Genomic DNA, 20543 nt, shown 5'->3' with positions numbered 1-20543 from the left:
CACGGAAGCCGCGAGAGGACAAATGCCCCAGGAAGAAGGGAAAAAACGCATAGTAAAGGTACAGTGCGAACGACACGTCTTGTAGAAAATGGTATTCTTAACTGAATAAACATGTGAATTCTAAAAAGTTGTGATTTGTTCTTGTTTTGTAACAATTTAATTATTTTATTCTTTATTAAATGTAATCATTTTCATATTTTAATTATTTTATTGTAATATAAATGTCTTCTGCCTTGAATGACAGTCTAAATAAGTGTCTAAATAAATGTGTAGTTTTTTTTTTATTTCAGTGTCTGTTTAAAGTTCCTATATAACGTGATGTAAAGTCAGAGAGTGGGGTAAGATGAGCCAGATTGTAAGTTGACCCACCCCCTGTATCTTGGCAACCATACCATTTTATTGTCATGTGACCATATATTTTAGAACCACCCATCATTTCTGCCAGATTGTGAAAAGGAGAAGCACATGGGAGGAGTGGAAGTCGCATATTTACTGTTAATGGTTTGTCAAAGTAAAATTGTAGCATAACAGATGTAAGGCTGTTTCATCAAAGCAAATTTGTCCAGGTCTAAAACTATTTATGATGAATATTGGTGATTTTGCAACGTATAAAACCATGCAAGTCATTTATCTAAATATTAGCCTGAATTGGTAAGCTAGCTAGCTTTTCCTAAAATGGCAGCTATGGGGCAAAATGGGCCAAATGCTGTGGGGTAAATTGAGCCAGTGTTTTAACTTACCCCATGATAAGGCAATGAATTTAAGTTAAATCTGAAGTATAAACTGGTATCATTTCAATGTAATATTACGCAACTGGTTTAGTTTATCTTTATTTTTGAGTTTATTTGATAGGAACAGTGTACAAGTACAACAAATCCTTCTCTGATACAAACCAGAGGATGTTTAATATATATATATATATATATATATATATATATATATCTTTCCACCTGTAGTCTCTAATGGCCTAACATGGTCAACATTGCAGAAAAACTACCATGATAAGACCCTTATTCCTCGTCTGGTATCGTTTAAAGCCCTTTGAAGCTGCACTGAAACTGTAAGTTGGACCTTCAGCCTGTTGGTAGCCATTGAAATCCACTATATGGAGAATAATCCTGGAATGTTTTCCTCAAAAAGCTTAATTTCTTTTCGACTGACGAAAGAAAGACATGAACATCTTGGATGACATGGGGGTAAGTAAATTATCAGGAAAAGTTTATTTAAAAGTGGACTAATCCTTTAACTAAGTCTTACAGGGATACTTATTCTGATTCCTGGTCAGGTAATTGTTCAGAGAGAATTTGGAGAGCAGGCTAGTTGCTTCGAAAGTCAGTTAGAGAAATCATTTTGTTTCAATTAAGGCATCTAGTTATTTGTCCTGTTGGGGTATATTTCTCTTGCACTGCAATTTTTGAATGCATGACCTGCCACCCAAAAGATCCCATAGAGCCCTCTCTCACCTGTATATGCTTGAACAGTTTGTAATTTGTTCATTGCCATTCAATTATGACAAATCAGTTCATTTTAAATGCACTTTCAAACATTTTCCTCCGGTTTCACAGTCAAGGATTAAGATAGTCCTAGACTAAAATGCATGTTTGAGCTGCTTTAACTGAAAGTAACTTGCACTGACATATCTTAAAAAATGTCAAGAGCCGTTGTTTTGTCTCAAGATGCACACCAGTAATGTTTTTTTTCTAGGGTATGTTTAAAAAAGCTACTTAAATACCTTAATTGAAATAAAGCCTAATCCTGGCTTAGCCTAAACCCTGTCTGTGAAACCGGCCATAAAGTTTACAATTTTGTCACCAGCCACCCTCAAACACTCGGATACATTCTACAGTTAAAACAAGTCCAAAATGATTTCAATGGACAATCAAACCCTATTTAGAAAAGATGCAATAGAGAAGTTCCTGAAGTTTTGCTCCAGATTTGGTTCAATTTAGATTTGAGAGATCTGAACAGGACATTGAAGTACCTGCTCTTTTGATTGCTGCAGATTGCAGATGTCCAGCGTACAATCAAGCCACAAGACTGACTGGTTTCTATTTTTTCTGGTAGATTTAAAGGTGCCCTAGAATTGAAAATTGAATTTACCTCGGCATAGTTATAGTTCTGTACATAGAATTGACATACAGCGAGTCACAAACACCATTGTTTCCTCCTTCTTATGTAAATTTGATTTGTGCAAAAGACCACTGAAAAACAGGCGAATCTCAACATAACACCGACTGTGACGCAACAGTCGGGGTCATTAATATGTACGCCCCCAATATTTGCATATTCCAGCTCATGTTCAAGGCATTAGACAAGCCATTATTAACGTCTGGAGCTGCACACAGACTTTTTGCAGGTAAGCAAGCAAGGACAACAGCGAAAAATGTCAGATGGAGCAATAATAACTGACATGATTCATGATATCATGATATATTTAGTGATATTTGTAAACTGTCTTTCTAAATGTTTTGTTAGCATGTTCCTAATGTACTGTTAAATGTGGTTAAAGTTACCATCGTTTCTTACTGTATTCATGGAGACAAGACTGTCGTTATGTTCATTATTAAACACTTGCAGTCTGTATAATTCATAAACACAACTTAATTCTTTATAAATCTCTCCAACAGTGTAGCATTAGCCATTAGCAACAGAGCACCATCAAACTCATTCAGAATCAAATGTAAACATCCAAATAAATACTATAATTACGTGATTAGACATGTTGCATGATGAACACTTTGTAAAGATCCGTTTTGAGGGTTATATTAGCTGTGTGAATTTTGTTTATGCAATGTATTATAGAGTCACGAGCTCCGGGGACGGGGAGCGAGCATTTAAAGGGGACATGCGTTGAATCGGCGCATATTTAATGATGCCCCAAAATAGGCAGTTAAAAAATTGAATAATAAACAATCTATGGGGTATTTTAAGCTGAAACTTCACAGACACATTCAGGGGACACCTTAGACTTATATTACATCTTGTGAAAAAGCGTTCTAGGGCACCTTTAAAAGATGTGCATTACCACATTCCAATCACTGACAGTTTCTTTGTTTCCATTTCAAAAGCAGAACTCTTCAAGCTGTTTTTGGCTACAAGGCTGATTACAAAGGTCGTTCAGGCTGCTCTTGCTTCCCGGCAATATGAGGGAATTTATGCACTTTTATACTTGGATGATTGGCAGAGAACACAGGATAATTAGCAGACAATTTGCAACATATTTTGAGTCATATCGCAAAGCTGGGTTTTATGATCAACCACACCAAGTGTCAGCTTATCCTAGTTCAAAGCATTCCTTTTATGAGGATTCAGCTAAATGACAGCTTCAATTACACCAGAGCTCAGTTTAACAAGGTGAACCCAGGTGACCAGGTACCTCATGTTGTTACAGCTAGATTACTATGCTGTCCACAGCAATGTCAGTGATCAGGTTAGCCACCTTTCAATGGTGGGAAGACACATGACGGTCGTGGAAAAGATCTTCTCATCTTCGCAAGAAATCACTCAAGACACAGAGTTCCAGATGTCAAAGCTTAGACTTTATTGATGGAGACAACAAACCTGAGATATAAGAACAAACCCAACATACAGTTGGGTACTTTCCAACTCTTTTTAATTAGCTCATCCACAGTTTTTATCAAATCTTCTAGCTACTCCCGAATAGTGGCATGGTTTGTTTTGGAACATTTATCACATGTTGAAGGAGAGCTTATTATCATTATGCAGGTGCAAGTTCATGGCAAGTTCAGCTAAAGGGAGACGTCCAGCGTAAATCACAGAGGCCGTTAACATATTCTGCAAAAATGAGATCTCTAATAAAAATATAGTTGTAGTTCATTTCATCTATAAAGCAGTTCTGCAAAATATGTCATTGTCCAGTTCAGTTCAGTTCTCATACAACAGCACCAGTACAGTCAGATAAAGTATATTATTGAATATTAAGTGTTGCAAACTAAGCAAGCTAGAGGCTACAGTGGCAAGGAACCCAAACTCCATCAGGTGACAGAATGGAGAAAAAAAACCTTGGGAGAAACCAGGCTCAGTCGGGGAAGCAGTTCTCCTCTGGCCAGCGAACGAACACCGTGTCATGATTTAGGATTCATCATGGCGGTATGGAGCTGAATAGGGTCTGTGCGGAGGACCTGTCTGGTTCCTGTGGTCTCTGCTGAGGATCTGTCATGTCAGTGAGGCCTTCACAGGGGAGTGTCTGGTAGACACTGCCTCTGCTGACATTCAGGGCTGCGTTGTGTTTGTGTCTAGGTGCAGGTCCACCATCTGATCTGGATATGAACTGGATCCGACTGACTATGGTAACCTCGGTGACTATGGTAAGCACTCTAGCTGCTGCGTTTTGTACCAGCTGTAGTTTATTTATCAAGCAAGCAGAACAACCACCACCCAGTGGAGCGTTACAGTAATCTAGCCTTGAGGTCATCAATGCATGAACTAACTGTTCTGCATTTGTCATTGAGAGCATATGTCGTAGTTTAGATATATTTTTAAGATGGAAGAATGCGGTTTTACAGATGCTAGAAACGTGACATTCAAATGAGAGATTGGTATCAAAGAGCACACCCAGGTTCCTAACTGACGACGAAGACTTGACAGAGCAGCCATCAAGTGTTAGTATTCTAGGTTATTACATGAAGAAGTTTTTGGTCCAAAAATTAGAATCAGTTTTTTTCTGAATTTAGTAGTAGGAAATTACTGGTCATCCAATTTTTTTTATGTCAGCTATGCATTCCGTTAATTTTGTGAATTGGTAAGTTTCATCAGGGCTAATATGGTCATACTTCCTGGTTCTAGTAAGAACTCTAGCTGCTGCGTTTTGGACCAGCAGGAGTTTGTTTATTAAGCATACAGGGCAACCACCCAGTAAAGCATTACAATAATCTAGCCTTGAGGTTGCGAACGCACAAACTAACTTTTCTGCATTTTTCATCAAGGGCATGTCATAATTTATATATATTTTTAAGATGGAAAAATGTTTTACAGTTGCTAGAAATTTGAGGGTATCAACAAAAGTGTGGGAGTCCTTGCCACATTATTTGGAATTTCTCATACAAGACATTCCCATGGGACCACTTCCGGCAGTTGTTACCAGAAAGCTCCGTTCCCAGCATTTCAATTCCCTGGAACTGAAAGAGGTGTTGTCAAGAGTAGACACTTTTTAAATCAGTCATTTTCAACATCAACCACCAGGTTGGCACAAGATCTTTGAAGCTCCTTCAGGCTGTGCACAAATTATGCCTTTGGGCAGATGTCCACCTACTTTCTCTAAGATCAATGCACATACCTCTGGGCAGTGTAGTCGACGTGTCATTGCGTAACATTCATCTGTTGGGAGAGTGGCTGGCAACTCCATCCAGAGTCAGTTCAGCTGATTTAGAATATGAGACAGCAGACGTGAATCTATTTGTGAACAGTCAGTCAGTGAAATGTCTGAAATGGTTTTAGCTGAGCAAGGAACGAGGTTCACTAGGGCAGGATGTGATGGCTCACAACTGGCATGTGGTCTCCTGTACACAATTCCTCTATTTCCAATCATTTGGTTAGTTCTAAGTCGCATTCAGATATCGAACCAGCCGCTGTTCTTGCTGGCCAAGTATGTTGTGGTTTCCAGTGGAGTCCTGAGGACTCAAAGGTTTATTAAAGTTATTGAGCAAGTATGTTAACGCACCAGTCTTGTTTCCGCCGTTTCAAGCAGCAGGCCTCAGGATGCGTTGGGGGCATTTTGCTTTCCTTTACTTTTTTAAAAAAAATTTTTGCTGAGCGATACAAGCGTTCTCCCTTCTCAAAGAACAGACTTGCTCATTGGAAAAAACAAGTTTATTATGAGCTCTCTGCTCGATACAGTAATAGGTCACTCTACTGCAGTTGGGCAACTCCAGCCCTAGAGATCCACTGCACCGCAGGGTTAAGCTCCAACTCTAATCAAACACAGCTGCCTGTAATTTTACAGTAATCCTAAAGACTTTGGTTCAATTTTTCCAGGCGTTTTTGATTCCAGGGTTGGAGGTAAACTCTGTAGGAAAACGGCAAGAGTTGCTCACCCCTGCTCTTCGGACACATCAACGTTTTCACAGTTCTATAAGCTTAATGTGGCTTCCACACCAAACACCTCAACAACAGTTCTGGGCAACCAAACACAAGTCATCAACCGATACCATTCAATTGCTTTGCACTAAGATTTTTCTAATGAAATTTCAATAACCACATGTAAGCTATTGTTTATGTATGTCTTGAATTTTTGGTGGGATAATAATTTTGTGCACGTTCAGAATGATAAATATATGGGTGATGCACATCACAGACCCTTGTGAAAGGTTTATTATCTTCAACTCAGTAATGCCCTCTGGTGGTCTGAAGCCAAGGAAACAGAATATTGATTACGCATATAACTGTGGTTGTCCGACTGGCTGAAGACTGCCAGAGTCTCCAGTCACTCGGGTCCATGAGAAGACTTTCAAGAAAGTTGATTGTTGATTTGTAGGCAGGCATTTATTGCCAGACACATCATTAAAGTCACAAGCTTCTATATAGGGTCATGAAGGTATTCCACTCAGTTATGCCCTCTAGTGGCTGTCCACCTGTCACAGAACCACAGTTACAAAGGGTTAGTTTACCCAAAAATGAAATTTCTGTCATTAAGTACTCTCACTCATGTCGTCCTAAACCTGTAAGACCATTGTTTATCTTCGGGACACAAATTAAGATATTTTTTGATGAAATCCAAAGGTATCTGAACCATACAGGCAGCACCGTCATTGCACCTTTTGAGGTCCAGAAAGGTATTAAAGACATTGTTAAAATAGTCAACGTGACTATAGCGGTTCAACCTTAATGTTATGAAGCGACGAGAATACTTTTTGTGCGCAAAAACAGAATAAAAAAACTAACACTTTACTAACAATGACTTTACCTTTCTGGACCTTTATGATGTGATTATGTTGCTTTCTATAGGAGATAAAAAAAAAACCTCTTGAATTGCATCAAAAATATCCTAATTTGTGTTTCGAACGACATGTATGTTTGGAACGACATGAGGGTGAGTACTTAATGGGAGAAATTTCATTTTTTGGGGGTGAACTAAACCTTTAACCAATGTTTCATGCAACTGTAAAACTAAACTGAGGCATATAAATAATTTGCAGATCTCCTCGAAATTAAATAAACATGTTTTTACTAATAATATATGCTAGGAGACAATAGGTGGGTCAATCTAGACACTTTTATTTAAAGGCACAGAAGGCTCACAGCTGCACCTCAGTTTTACAGGTGATGTGGTTGTGGAAACTATTAGTACTTCCAAAAACTGTCCAAATGTTCAGGTCTTGAAAACAAAAAAAACAAAAAACAATTAACATAGTAAAAGTAACAGTTAAAACACAAAATTAAAAAAAAAAAAAAATTACCACAGCCATTATTATTCATTTTACATTCATACAACATTAATATTGAATATTTATACACTTTTATGACTGCATTTGATAGCTTGAAAATGTCAAGTACACAGTATTGGATATTTTTCTCTATAAAGAATTTAGCAAGCAAACAACATTTTTTTCCTTTTTTAAATTTGGTAAATCGGCAAGCTGAAGAGAAAAGACAAAATCTACAAGGAGTTTAAATGTTCTAGAAGGACTTTAATGTTGCATTTTTAAGAAAGATACAGAAGATATGAATGACAGGAGGATGAGACTGTATAAGAATGACACAAGAAGTACAAAGGTCTTTGGACATGTAGATGTTTGATGAAATTGTAAATAAGTTATTAAATAATAAAGAATTTCTTTTTTTTCTTAGACGTAAAATAAAACAAGGATTTTAAAGATTCTACATGCACAACACCTTGCCAAAAGAAAAAAAAAAAAAAAGAGCTAACATCAGATTGTTAGGGAAATATATCAGTGCATGTGTGTTTCTTAAGATTGGGCGTTATCGTTTGGTACCTATTTGTAATAATTTGCCTAAGTGAAGGTCAGTCTGGCATCTTTTCTCCCCTAAAGTCTGCCGGCAAAAGGGTGGAGTTATAAATCAACCGTTTCAATAAGGAATAAACTGTTAAAGCAAAGCCTCGACAGAGCTGTAGAGCAGTCGCAGATAAGTGTAGCTGTGGGAAGTGGCAGTTCTTACACAGAGGAGGGCGAGAGAGGCCGTTATCAGTCCCAGGTATGGTAAAAGGGTGTAAGTGTGTTTAGCCAGATGTACAACAGCCTCCGGCGGGCATGGCAGTCTGCGGCTCGTCATCAACGATCTGTACGCCTCTCCGGGCTGTGCTTGTCTGACTGGCACCGTTCCCCCTTGACCTCTCCTCCACCTGAGCAGTCTCCATCATGCCTGTGAAAACGTCACAAATTAAAAGACAGATAAGAGATAATCTATAAAATGGATAAATATAATGCAAGTGGATGACTCGATGTCTTCATGTTTTGAAGCGTGGCGTAAGAATGTAGCAAAGTTAGTGCGAGAAAAAACACGGAAGCACAGAGGACCACAACTTATTGCGTTGAAGGAAAGTGATTATTTATAGTCAAAAATAGTCATTTATAGTCATTGGTTTAGAAGACATTAAAGGATTAGTTCACTTTCAAATAAAATTTTGCTGATAATTTACTCACCCTCATGTCATCCAAGATGTTCATGTCTTTTATTTATTCAGTCGAAAAGAAATAAAGGTTTTTAATGAAAACATTCCAGGATTATTCTCCATATAGTGGACTTCAATGGCCTCCAGACGGTTGAAGGTCAAAATTACAGCTTCAGTGCAGTTCAAAGGGCTTTAAATGATACCAGACGAGGAATAAGGGTCTTATCTAGTGAAACGATCGGTCATTTTCGGGAAAAAAAAAATGTATATGCTTTATATAAACAAATGATCGCCTTGCACGTGTTTCCGCCAACACAAAACTGCACTTCCATATTCTTCAAAAAGCTTACACTGTATGTCCTACGCGTTCTGTATTCTACTTACGGGAAAAAAAAGAGAAAGAACTGGAGCTACGTTCGTTCTGTAAGTAGAATAGGGAAGGAGTATAGAATCCTGGAATGTTTTTATCAAAAACCTTAATTTCTTTTTGACTGAAGAAAGAAAGACATGAACATCTTGGATGACATGGGGGTGAGTAAATTATCAGGACAATTTTTTTGAAAGTGAACTAATCCTTTAACAATAAAGACAAAAACATTTAAACATTTCAATTTTTTTACATTTACAATGCCACTGTTTTTGGCCAAAAATTGATATATGATAAAAATAATAATAATTATTATTATTGTTGACAACAGCCAGTTTATAGTGCTGCTCATTAAAAGTTTGGTTAGATTTTTGGTGCATGTTATAAGCATCCAAGTTTTTGTAGCAGCATTTAATTTGAACAAAGCCACTTTTAGACTCTGAAAACACTGAATCATGAGCTGCTTGTGTGTAAAAGAACATCAAGCTTCACAATAGTTCCTTTATCTATATAGTCTAGTCAAGAACCAAAGAGCACTAAATATTGTGTGGTCTAATGAAGAGCTGAGCACCAGAGTTCTCTATCGATGTATCAAAATTACACAGGCAGCACGGACATGCACAGACAGATGATATCTTTTATTTGACAGACTATCACCTGGTTGCACAATCATACACCTTAAGTGTGTAAAATATTAACACAGTGAACCAAACAACATTGTTCACTTTCCAGGTAAGAATCTAGCCGCATTTAGAAGCCACGACTATGATCAGAAAGAAAGTTTTTATTTAAACCGTTAACTTTCCAAAAAAAAAAAATTTCATTATTAAACGGATAGTTTCAGCCATAGACTGTAAAAAAAGATGGACGACGCAACGTCGCTTCCTTCCATTGTATTGAACTGAAGCCAAAATGGGCTGATGAATGGGCGCTGACACGTTACGCAATACGTCAAAAAAAAAAAAAGTTTGGAGCCTGGGCATGCGCAGAAGGAATCGTCAGTTGAGCAAGAGGCGGAGTCGCGATATCAAACTTCCGCCCAGACGACTGCGTCATCATTCATGTATTTTAAATAGACTATAAAAATTATACACAATTTAAAAGTCTACCTATAAAATAATAAGCTATTCTGTTTCTAGAGCAATAATATTTTTGAAACAGCAAATTCAGTAGATAAAATCAATATAAAATGCCACTAGAAACAACTCTAAATCGTCAGAAACGGTCCTGCCATTTTAAATCAAGTTCAACTAACGTTACAGGAGATCGATTGCTGTAATTAGAGTAGGCTATCAGTAGTTTTGTCCTGCTAATTATTATTTTATACCCATAAAAATAATAAGTAACTGCCAGATAACGATCACCTGCTTTTTCCCGACATGGTTAACATTAGGTGTGTTATCTTAACTAATATCATTTATTAATTAGCTTATAACGCCCACATTTGATGTTGCAGAAAAAAAGTTCAGTGATCCGTCAGATCCTGTAGGTCGGTTAGTACTGCTGAACAACTCATTTTGTTGGTGTTAATGACAAAGAAATCGAAAATTAGCAGTTAGTTAATACATCTTCAATCTCCCCTCGAAGCTCCGACAGTCCTCAGACAACCTGTCAATCAACTTCGAATCATGACGACACGCCCCGTTTTTATAGAATCAAATTGTTAGCTAAAATCTAAATCATCACAAAAACGAACAATTGAATATATATCAGTGTGATAACAACTACCTTAAATGACCAAAACCATCTTTAAGAAAGTTTTATTTGAAGCAGAATTTATTTTTAAGTTTTCACTGAAGTCTCATTCGACTGCATTGAGAGGGCAGGGTTTATGACCTGTACTGCATCCAGCCTCCAGGGGGCGATCAAAGAGCCCTTGGCTTCACTTTTCAGAACGTATGAGACACACCCGGTTTCAGCTCTTGATTCTGATTGGTTGAGCCGCATTCAAAGCCATTGTAAAATTCCCAAAAACATACAGGGACTATTTTTTTTTCCAGCGGAAGGAAGGCTTTTAATGATTTTACTCCATGAAAGTTGCATTGATATTTTTTTAGCTTTAATATATTTGTATTGTGTGGTAGCCATTTTATAAAAGCAATAAGCCCCATGAAACCATGGTTTACAGTGATTTTATAACAGCTAAGGGGGTTTTAGGCACTCCGCTCCACTGTAAACCACAGCTTCTTAGGGCTTATTGCTTTATTTGATTACATTTTAAAAGGTTAACTACTAAACTGTTAGTTTTATAAACTGATTTGATTACCTTCAATGTATTGAAGTAAATTTGTATTTGACATTAAAATGTTAAAATAAGCCAATATAAATATATAAAAAGTTCCATTCATAAAAATAAAAAAAAACCCGTCATATACCGCAAAACCAGCAGAATCTTAAAAAAATACTATGATACAGAATTTGGGTCATGCCGCTGAGCACTGTTTGGTGAACATCACAAAATTTAATCTGACTCCACTTTATTTTTCTAGTTTCATTTTTAGTTAAGTGAAAGTGAAAAGTGAAAGTAACATGTGGCCAAGTATGGTGTCCCATCCAAGTGCATACACACAATAAACACACAACAGGAGCAGTGGGCAGCCATTTTTGCTGCGGTGCCTGGGGGTTAGGTGCCTTGCTCACGCGCACCCCAGTTGTGGCTAGAGTGCTGTTCATTCACTCCCTCCACCTACGTTTCCTGCCGGAAGTGAGATTTGAACCCACGTCCTTCAGGTTACAAGTCCAACTCTCTAACCTTTTTTTTACAACTTTCTTTAGTGTTTAATATTGCAGTTTTAGCACGAAAAAGGTCCATGGAATTCAACTCCAAAGGGAGTTATTCTCTTTATCAGTAATCCCTGAAATGCCTTGATTGTAAGTCCTCCAGTTTTCTTCCAGAAACAAACACGTTGCAATATTCCTCATTTAAATAATTCTGGCACAAGGCATAAGCAAAGGAAAAAAAGGAGGGGGGTTGGCGGGCGGTCCAGGCCTGGCTGAGTTGTGTTACTCATGGATATTTTAAGGGGCATGACATTTCCAATATTTCCGAAACACGCTTGAAGTGTGGAATCACAACACACTAATCTTCTTTTCAGATGAAGGGGCTTCATAGAGATGTGAACTTAAAGTGTTACTGACAGACTGGGAAGCGAGGTGCTGCAACAGTGTCAATTATGTGGAAAATATCTTCTTAACAATATAAATATTATTTATATTCCTTATATTACTTATATTCAGCATATAAGCTCATCAATTGTAAAAACACATATACATTGAGTGATTAAACAATAGGTGTGAAAATTCTACTTCACCTCCACCTCAAATATCCCCCTCCCCCTTTCTGAAATAAAATTCAGGCCCTGTTATGGAAAACAGACAGACTGACAGCATATACACAGAATCTAAAAGTAACATACGTTTACACAGGTCCAGAAACAGCTCCTCAATGCCTTTGTTTAATTTGGCTGATGTGTGATAGTGTTTTGCACCCACTGACTCTGCATATCTGGAAAAGGACAAAAAAAATGAACAAAATAATCTCTTAAAAGCTTATGCTATGTCCTACACCTTCCCTATTCAACTTACGAAAAAAGTGTAACTGATGCGACGCCAGTGTACACTTTATTCGTAACTTGAATACAGAAGGTGGTCTGGTGGAAGCTAGATATTTTACTTCATAACTTGTTCAATATGGATTTTTTTTTTTACACAAATGCGTTGCTTTGCTTCAGAAGGCCTTTAACAAATCAATATTTTGTGTACAGTTATTTAATTACATCATCCAGTATAGTGGACTCACTTGCACTCTTATTTCCTACAAATGCAGCTGCTGCTGCCATTTTGTGACTATTGTTTTGTACATTGTTGGATTATAAGATAACAAACGGGTATGATTTTAGAATAGTTTCATCTCCGATCAATATCTCTTATCCCCACAATTATCTATGTGGTCAAATGCCGTTTAGTAAGTGGCGTGACTGTGCGGTATCCCTTAAATGTCCGTCCAGTTTTAACTAGCAAATATTTCTCCGCAGAATCTTTGAGTTTAAAGAGCTAATAAATATTACGTAATGTACATCCAGCCGGTTGTTATCGCAGAATAAACCGCTTCAGGCTGATGCAAGATCACCGGATTACCCTGTCGGGGTTAATTCTGAGATAACAACCGACTGGATGTACATTATCCCTTACTTAATCGATTTTCAATTAATCGTTAGCATCCCTAATAGAGATAATAGTTGGTTAAATGAAGTCCATGTGTAAAAAATATCATGATTATCGGTTTAACTATCACCGTGAAGTCCTAGCTATAAGCAATTTTTTTTTTTTTTTTTTGTGATTTCTTGAATAAAATGTCCCTAATACTGACAGATATCAGTAAATGTAAATCTTGCTTTAAGGAAGTTTAGATTTTTTTCCTGGAAAACAGGACAAAACACTGACTGAATATATTATATTTGGAATGAAGGTTCAAGATAAGAGCAGGTTAAGATAATATATTCCCACATTTCTAAGGTAAACTTTGTTCAGCTGAATAAAATATATTTTGTAACACAGCTCCATTCCTTTCAGATACAGTATATCTTCAGTGGAATGACCTTCTCATGTGATCGTCTTAATCATGTGACCAGTCTTTTAGTGCATGTGAACATCACAATTAGTGCAATATACCATGTTTACTCCGAGAGATATTAATATAGATTATGAATATATAAAACTGTGTTTATAAAATATACAAAACCAAAATATATAAATATATCTTTAGGCATTTGCTTTATATGTCGACTGTGTTTCAGGCCACTTTCCACCTTTACAAGCCAAATTCGATAACTTATCAACCAACACTGCTGATAGCTGATATTCAGAGCCAAATTTTAGCAATAAAAAGCTATAGAACATTTTTCTAACTGTAAAAAGACATTTTCAAAGTTGACAGACTGACTTCTGTCCCTCACATCTGAGTTTTCCTTCACATGATCTAATATCCACAAGGCATGCTAAAATCATCCTGATTCAATAAACACACATTAACTGCAGTAAAAACACATTACAGGCATGAAAGATGTACGTACCCCTCTGCTTCCTCCACTGAAACGTGTCGCTCTTTTTCCAAGTCAATTTTATTGCCTTAAAAAAAAAAAAGATATAGTTCAAATAAAAATCAATGCATTACAGTAAATGTTCACAGCAAATAACAAATATTACATCAAAATTGTAGAATTTCGTGATTGTATAAAGTCGTGATTATAGAGAGTTTCAGAGATACCCGTCCACTGCATCTTTATTAAATACTCTAATAAAAGGTATTGCTTTCTGCTATCAATAATAACACATTTACCATCATCATTCCCACTCTTTAAAGGAACACTCCACTTTTTTTGAAAATAGGCTCATTTTCCAACTCCCCTAGAGTTAAACAGTTGAGTCTTTTCGAATCCATTCAGCCGATCTCCGGTTCTGGCGGTACCACTTTTAGCATAGCTTAGCATAGTTCATGGAATATGATTAAACCATTAGCATCTCACTCAAAAATGACCAAAGAGTTTCGATATATTGTTCCTATTTAAAACTTGACTCTTCTGTAGTTAAATCGTGTACTAAGACCGACGGAAAATGAAAAGTTGCGATTTTCTAGGCCGATATGGCTAGGAACTATACTCTCATTCTGGCGTAATAATCAACCGCCAGACCTGGAGATCGGCTAAATGGAATCAAAAATGGTAAAACTCAACTGTTTAACTCTAGGGGAGTTGGAAAATGAGCCTATTTTCAAAAAAATTGTGGAGTGTTTCTTTAAGACCATAACTTTTCCAGTTAAGGATTTCAAGTAAATCATTTTTGAGTTTGTACTCACAGAGAACATAAAAATAGCTGATGATATATTTTTGTGCTGAGCACAACTGGAAAAATAAGATATTCCCATGATCTTAAGATTTGATCCATTTCTATTTCCCAGGCAATCACCATTTTAAAATCCACCATGTCTAGAGGAACCTTGTAACATGTTTAAAGCCATTTGGCAGATTTCCCTTCAAAATCACTTCAATGTTACTCACCTACTATACATAAACAGATCTCATTCCCCAACATTTTTCTTAATTCTTTTACCCAATTCTTCACCTATCAAGAAAACAAAATTAAGTTTACAACAAGAACAAATCATTAAAAACCACATTAACCATATTAATCTACAAACTAGAACCCAATAATATAATATCCATGTCTTGTAGAATGGTAAAAAAAAAAAAAAAAGACAATTGATTTAATACATTTGGACTCATTATTAGATTCTGATCTTTTAATGTATACATTCACCTTCTGAAACGAGTCCTCATCTGTGACATCGTACACCAATATTGCGCCGTTGGAATCTCTGTAGTAGATGGGGCCAAGGGCATGAAAACGCTCCTGACCAGCCGTATCCTGTGACAAAAGTAAACACATTAAATTTGAACAGAAACCGCACCTTTGGTTGCAGACTTAGAAGAACCAAACAGCTACTCTGAAGAGTTTCATGACAGAATTACGCATTAAAACAAATTTTTGCAATGCTTGTGCAAGCATCTTGAGTTCTATGTGCAACTAACTGGAAAAATTCTTGTCAGAAACTTGGAAGTAAAGCACAAATCTGACTCTGAACAAGCTGAGCGTTATTGTGTTTGAATTGTTTCTTGACTTTGGCTCACAACCCCTCAATGATCCCTTTTACTTTTTATATTTTTCCTGGTGTTATGATCCATCTGTGTGTTATTGCAAAAAAAAAAAGTCATCTTTCACCAGAACACAATGTTTTCAACACACATGCTACACTTGTGAAACATCTTTCCTTTACATCTGACATCCTCTCCAATCACTGGGCTCCATTCTGGTAACACCCACTTTTAACAACAGAAGCAAAATAATATCTGGGAAAAAATAAAAAATAAAATAAAAAAATCAAGTCTAGTCCTATATTTTTTTCTCACTGGATAAGTAAAATGGGTTGCAAACGACACCAGATTTCATGCTGCCTTAAGACTGCATCTCACCAACTATTGAGTATGAGCTGTTCATTCTCACAGAATATGGATCAGTAGTACCTTCATTCCAAAACACAGACTTTGCTTAATCTTTTCAACATCAAATGCTACACAAATGCTAAAATCATAGTAAGGAATGTGTGTGACTCACCCATATAGCCAGATTCACTCTCTTCCCTGTGATATTGAGCTTCTTTGTAAGGAACGATGCCTGCAAACAAAGGCATACATGCATAAATTGGTATTAATTCAGAAATTTCACTTGATGTGCCACTTACTGCTACAGTAATGGAAAGGCTTTAAAACATAGTAGTTCAGACACTTATTATATTCCAGAAAGGGTGTGTTCACACTTGGCAGGTTTGGTTTGATTCAAACAAATTCTGGTGTAATTGCTCTGTTAATTTGGTTCATTTGAATAAGTGTGAACGCAGCCATCTGATCACTGTTGTGCACCAAATACGAGAACGAGACTTCTGAAAAGGTGGGTCTCAGTCCACTTCCAACACGGACCAAAGACATCTAAACAAACCAAAAACAGGACATGACGCCGCAAGATGCGACCCTAAAAAGGACAAGAATGCTGAAGCATTCCTATTTTCCCTTGTTTTTTAAACGGTAAACGAACCAGAAAAACTGAATTACAAGTGTGAACACACCCTAAAAGTGTATCTGTCTCAGATTATCAGACAGAATGTTTTTGTTCACTTTGCAAGCTTCATCGATTATTAAAATATGCATAAAAAAAACAATAATATATCCCAGACAAAAGTCTAGGGCAAACTTAAAACAAAAATAAATAAAAAATTTATGATAGTGTACTATATTTGACGTCTTTTGAAGTAATATGATAGCTTTGAATGATAATCAGGCTCAAATCCAAGTCATTATTCAATAATAAAGACTGACATATCTCTCATGAACACTCCAAATAGAACTTGAGCAGAAGTATCATAAATGATTCAATCTTTAAAGTCAGATCTTATCAATTAGGCAGTTAATCCAGTTCACAAATTTACTCTGATTCGGTTCTCGATAATTGGGTACAAAAGCACATACAGTACTGTGTTGGTGTGTACTGCTTTTGCAGAGCATTAATAAATGAATTATCTTAGGATAGATTATTGACAACATGTAACAGTTTTCACACACAGGGTTACATAAAGGCCAAAGCAGCCTTTCCTGTATGTTTTACAGTCTGTTACACAGTAACATGGATAAACTACTCATTCAACTCAGCCACACTGATCAAATTTTATTAAATTAAATGTTGAGTTTTAAAAGATTTTGGTAACCAAACAGTTTTAGTTACCATTGAAAGAAAAGAAAAAAAAACTTTTTTTTCACAGAAAAAAAACAAAGTCATGCAGGTTTGGAACAACATAAGGGTGGTTAAAAATGAAGAAAACAATTTTATTTTTCGGTGAACTAACCCTGTACATAGATTTATAGTTGCAGAAGATATACACACCCTTGATAACAGATAACACACACGTGTTAATTGTTATTAGGGCAAAGGGTGACAATATTGAAAATTAAAATATAATCAATAATACATAATTTACATTCTTCCCTTTGTGTTATTTCATTATAGCTTTGGGGACTATTTTATATTCTAAAATGTATAATAACAGTATATAATAATAAGTACAATAATAATTCAGACTGGTGTGCATTGACTGGTTTTGACTACTTAATGTATAAAAAATTCCAAACTACACTCAAAAGTTTGAGGTCAGCAAAATGTATTGTTTGTTTGCATTGACAAAATATATAGCCTACTATATATATTTATTCAGCAAGGAAGCATTAAATCAAAAAGTGACTAATTTTTTTTTTTTTTTTTTTAATTGTTACAAAAATATATATTTCAAAAAATGCTGTTCATTTACTTTCTATTCATCACATATTACTTTGGGAAAAATCACGGTTTCCACAAAAATATTAAAAAGGGTTAGTTCACCCAAAAATGAAAATAATGTCATTAATTACTCACCTTCATGTCGTTCCACACCTGTAAGACCTTTGTTCATCTTCGGAACACAAATTATGATATTTTTGATGAAATCCAATGGCTCAGTGAGGCCTCTATTGCCAGCAAGATAATTAACACTTTCAGATGCTCAGAAAGCTACTAAAGACATATGAAACAGTTCAGTTCTATCTTAATATTATAAATTGACACAAATACATTTCAAAACAAAACTTTTCAAAAATATCTACATGGGCCGATTTCAAAACACTGCTTCAGAGCTTTACGAATCGAATCAGTGAATTAGAGCGTCAAAATGACACGATATTTCAACAGTTTAGCCGTTTGATAGATTCGAATCACTAATTCAAAGCAAAAGATTCATAAAGATCAGAAGCTTCATGAAGCAGTGTTTTGAAATCGCCCCATATCGATATTGTTGAAAAGTCGTTAGTTTTGTAGCGCACAGTAAGTATTTTTGTCGTTTAATAATACTAAGATAGAACCAGTGAACTCACATGAACTGTTTCAAATATGGTTTTGGTACCTTTATGGATCTTGAGAGTTTCAATGGCTTTACTCTCAATGGAGGCCTCATTGAGCCATCGGATTTCATCAACAATATCTTAATCTTGTTCCGAAGATGAATGAAGGCATTACGGTTGTAGAACGGCATGAGGATGAGTAATAAATGACATTATTTTCATTTTTGGGTGAACTAACCCTTTAAGCAACTGATTTTAACATTGATAATAATAAGAAGAAAAGTTTCCCGAGCACCAAATCATCATATCAGAATGATTTCTGAAGGATCATGTGACACTGAAGAATGGAATAACTTTGCTACAAAAAAAAAAAAAAATCAGCTTTGCATCAGAGGAATAAATTACATTTGAAAATACATTCAGTTCTTTTAAACTGCAATAATATTAAATAAATGCAATAGCATTTTCTGATCTTCATTCAGTCACTTCTCATTTTCATCATATGTGTACACATAACTGAAAATGTTTTGGTTTTTATGAAATAGTGAAAGTAGGAAGAACAGAAAGTTTACCCTAATACAGGTAGCTGATGAACTACTATCTTGATTTGAGGTCAAATGTATATTACAGTTTCCACTAACTTTTTAAAAGAACAATAATTCAATGTAGTTACATGAAAAATTGCAAACATAAATACAATAACTAGTCAAATAGTGTTTATTAAAAATGAATGGCTTACAGCATGGCACACTACTTGACATGTTAAATATTTATTATACACAGTATATAAGCAATTTTTACTCGAATTACTGTATATAACACTACTATCGTGCTATATAATCTGTCACTACATAGGCCCAATAATCTACTGCTATAAGGGAAAACAAAAAAGACGTTTACTGAGAGCAAACCAACTTAATAAGCTAATAAATCGCTTATTACAACAACTAAACACGCAATATATTCTATATTTTACATGGTAAACCCCAAATAACCGAGTGAAGCCTGCCTCATACACATAATAACGAGAAGCTCGAATCAGACCACAGTAGTTCAGCGGACTCGCTCGCTCACCTGAAGGGTGGTGATGTGTTTGTCGTTGAATTTGTTCTCGCAGTATCGCAGCACCAGCGATGTTTTGCCGACGCAACCCTCCCCCAGCAACACCACCTTGAACGAGTACGTCTTCCCTCCAGCCGCCGCCATGCCCAAAACTCTCTCCCAGACGTGAAAACAAAGCCTTATTCGAACCCCTAGCCGATCACAGCAGCCATAGAGATCCGCAGATGACAGCAACACAAACAAACAGCCACCAATATACGCTTCGCATAAAGTCTTGAACACTATTAAACACTGATTCACTCCTGATGAAGCTCTGCCATCAGCCTAATGGCGTTCCATTCTCTGACGTGACGGAGTGATGGTCAGGTGATCACAGGGCCTCTGCTCTGTTTCCTATGAGACACGTGCACGCGCTTTTCCTGCAGGGGGCGCGCGGTGGCCCAGAGAGGCGATTCACGCATTGATTTATACCTAAGGATATTTTATTTATTTACTGCAGATATTTGTGTATAATAATTTTAAATGTTATTTAAAACTTATTAAAAAATTGTTATTATAAAAAATAAATCAACTAAATGGCTTTGTCAAAAGCCAATCGGTAATCTAAAACGGCTGTGATTGGTCAATCCTGATCAGCGCATCAAAAAATAACAGGAATCATGCAAGAGCTGAATAATACAAATTATGAACTTGAATTAAAACATAAAGGCCTGGTAATCACATACAGGGCTTATATTAAGCCAGGATTGGGTCCTAATTTAATTAGGACATTAATTTAATTTAAGTGCCTTTTCCGGTGTGCATTTTGAGACAAAACAATGCACTGACATATTGTCAGTACAAGTTAAAACAGCTCAAACATGCATTTTAGGCTGGGACTAAGCTTAAATAGTGTCCGTGAAGCCGAGAGAAATAGAGGAGATATGAATTATGCGCGTTATTACTTATTACCTGACCAATCAAAGACAACATCCGGGCTATTACTGCCCTCCCATTTTGTGTTGGTTCTCTTTCCATTCTATCAACTGATTATTTTTGTATAGGCAGA

General features: G+C 36.3%; 2 protein-coding genes across 3 annotated transcripts in view; one reads left to right on the top strand and one right to left on the bottom strand.

Moving 5' to 3' along the window:
* Nucleotides 1–4297: 4297 nt before the first annotated feature.
* The window catches only part of ptprr (protein tyrosine phosphatase receptor type R), a 58376-nt gene continuing 42130 nt past the window's right edge, over nucleotides 4298–20543 (top strand). Inside the window, exon 1 of the mRNA XM_067392408.1 lies at nucleotides 4298–4328. The gene's annotated coding sequence lies outside the window, so the exon portion shown is untranslated. The remainder of the gene's footprint in view (nucleotides 4329–20543) is intronic.
* rab21 (RAB21, member RAS oncogene family) lies at nucleotides 7197–19866 on the bottom strand. 2 transcript variants are annotated; one of them, XR_010895727.1, is made up of 8 exons: nucleotides 19508–19866; nucleotides 16128–16187; nucleotides 15273–15380; nucleotides 15014–15077; nucleotides 14030–14084; nucleotides 12374–12462; nucleotides 8137–8340; nucleotides 7197–7333 (listed from the first exon to the last, which is right to left on the bottom strand). XR_010895727.1 is itself a non-coding variant. In XM_067392430.1 (7 exons), the coding sequence occupies exons 1-7, from the start codon at nucleotides 19637–19639 to the stop codon at nucleotides 8198–8200; spliced, it is 651 nt and encodes a 216-aa protein (XP_067248531.1). In that variant the 5' UTR covers nucleotides 19640–19866; the 3' UTR covers nucleotides 7197–8197. The 2 variants fall into 2 exon arrangements, 1 of the variants encoding a protein (XP_067248531.1); XM_067392430.1 differs by having other exon boundaries at nucleotides 7197–8340.

Source organism: Chanodichthys erythropterus, chromosome 8, assembly GCF_024489055.1.
Source record: "Chanodichthys erythropterus isolate Z2021 chromosome 8, ASM2448905v1, whole genome shotgun sequence".
NCBI classification, from domain to species: Eukaryota; Metazoa; Chordata; class Actinopteri; order Cypriniformes; family Xenocyprididae; genus Chanodichthys; species Chanodichthys erythropterus.
Note: the sequence above shows the minus strand (reverse complement) of the source record. Positions and strands in the feature narration are given on the sequence as shown.

What these genes read in the sequence shown, in the direction of transcription:
- rab21 (XM_067392430.1), bottom strand. Translation starts at nt 19,639, where the DNA reads ATGGCGGCGGCTGGAGGGAAGACGTACTCGTTCAAGGTGGTGTTGCTG. An exon ending in GAGTGAATCTGGCTATATGG is followed by an intron (nt 15,381 to 16,127) that starts GTGAGTCACACA and finishes CTTTTGTCACAG; the next exon opens with GATACGGCTGGTCAGGAGCG. An exon ending in ATGAGGACTCGTTTCAGAAG is followed by an intron (nt 15,078 to 15,272) that starts GTGAATGTATAC and finishes TTTTCTTGATAG; the next exon opens with GTGAAGAATTGGGTAAAAGA.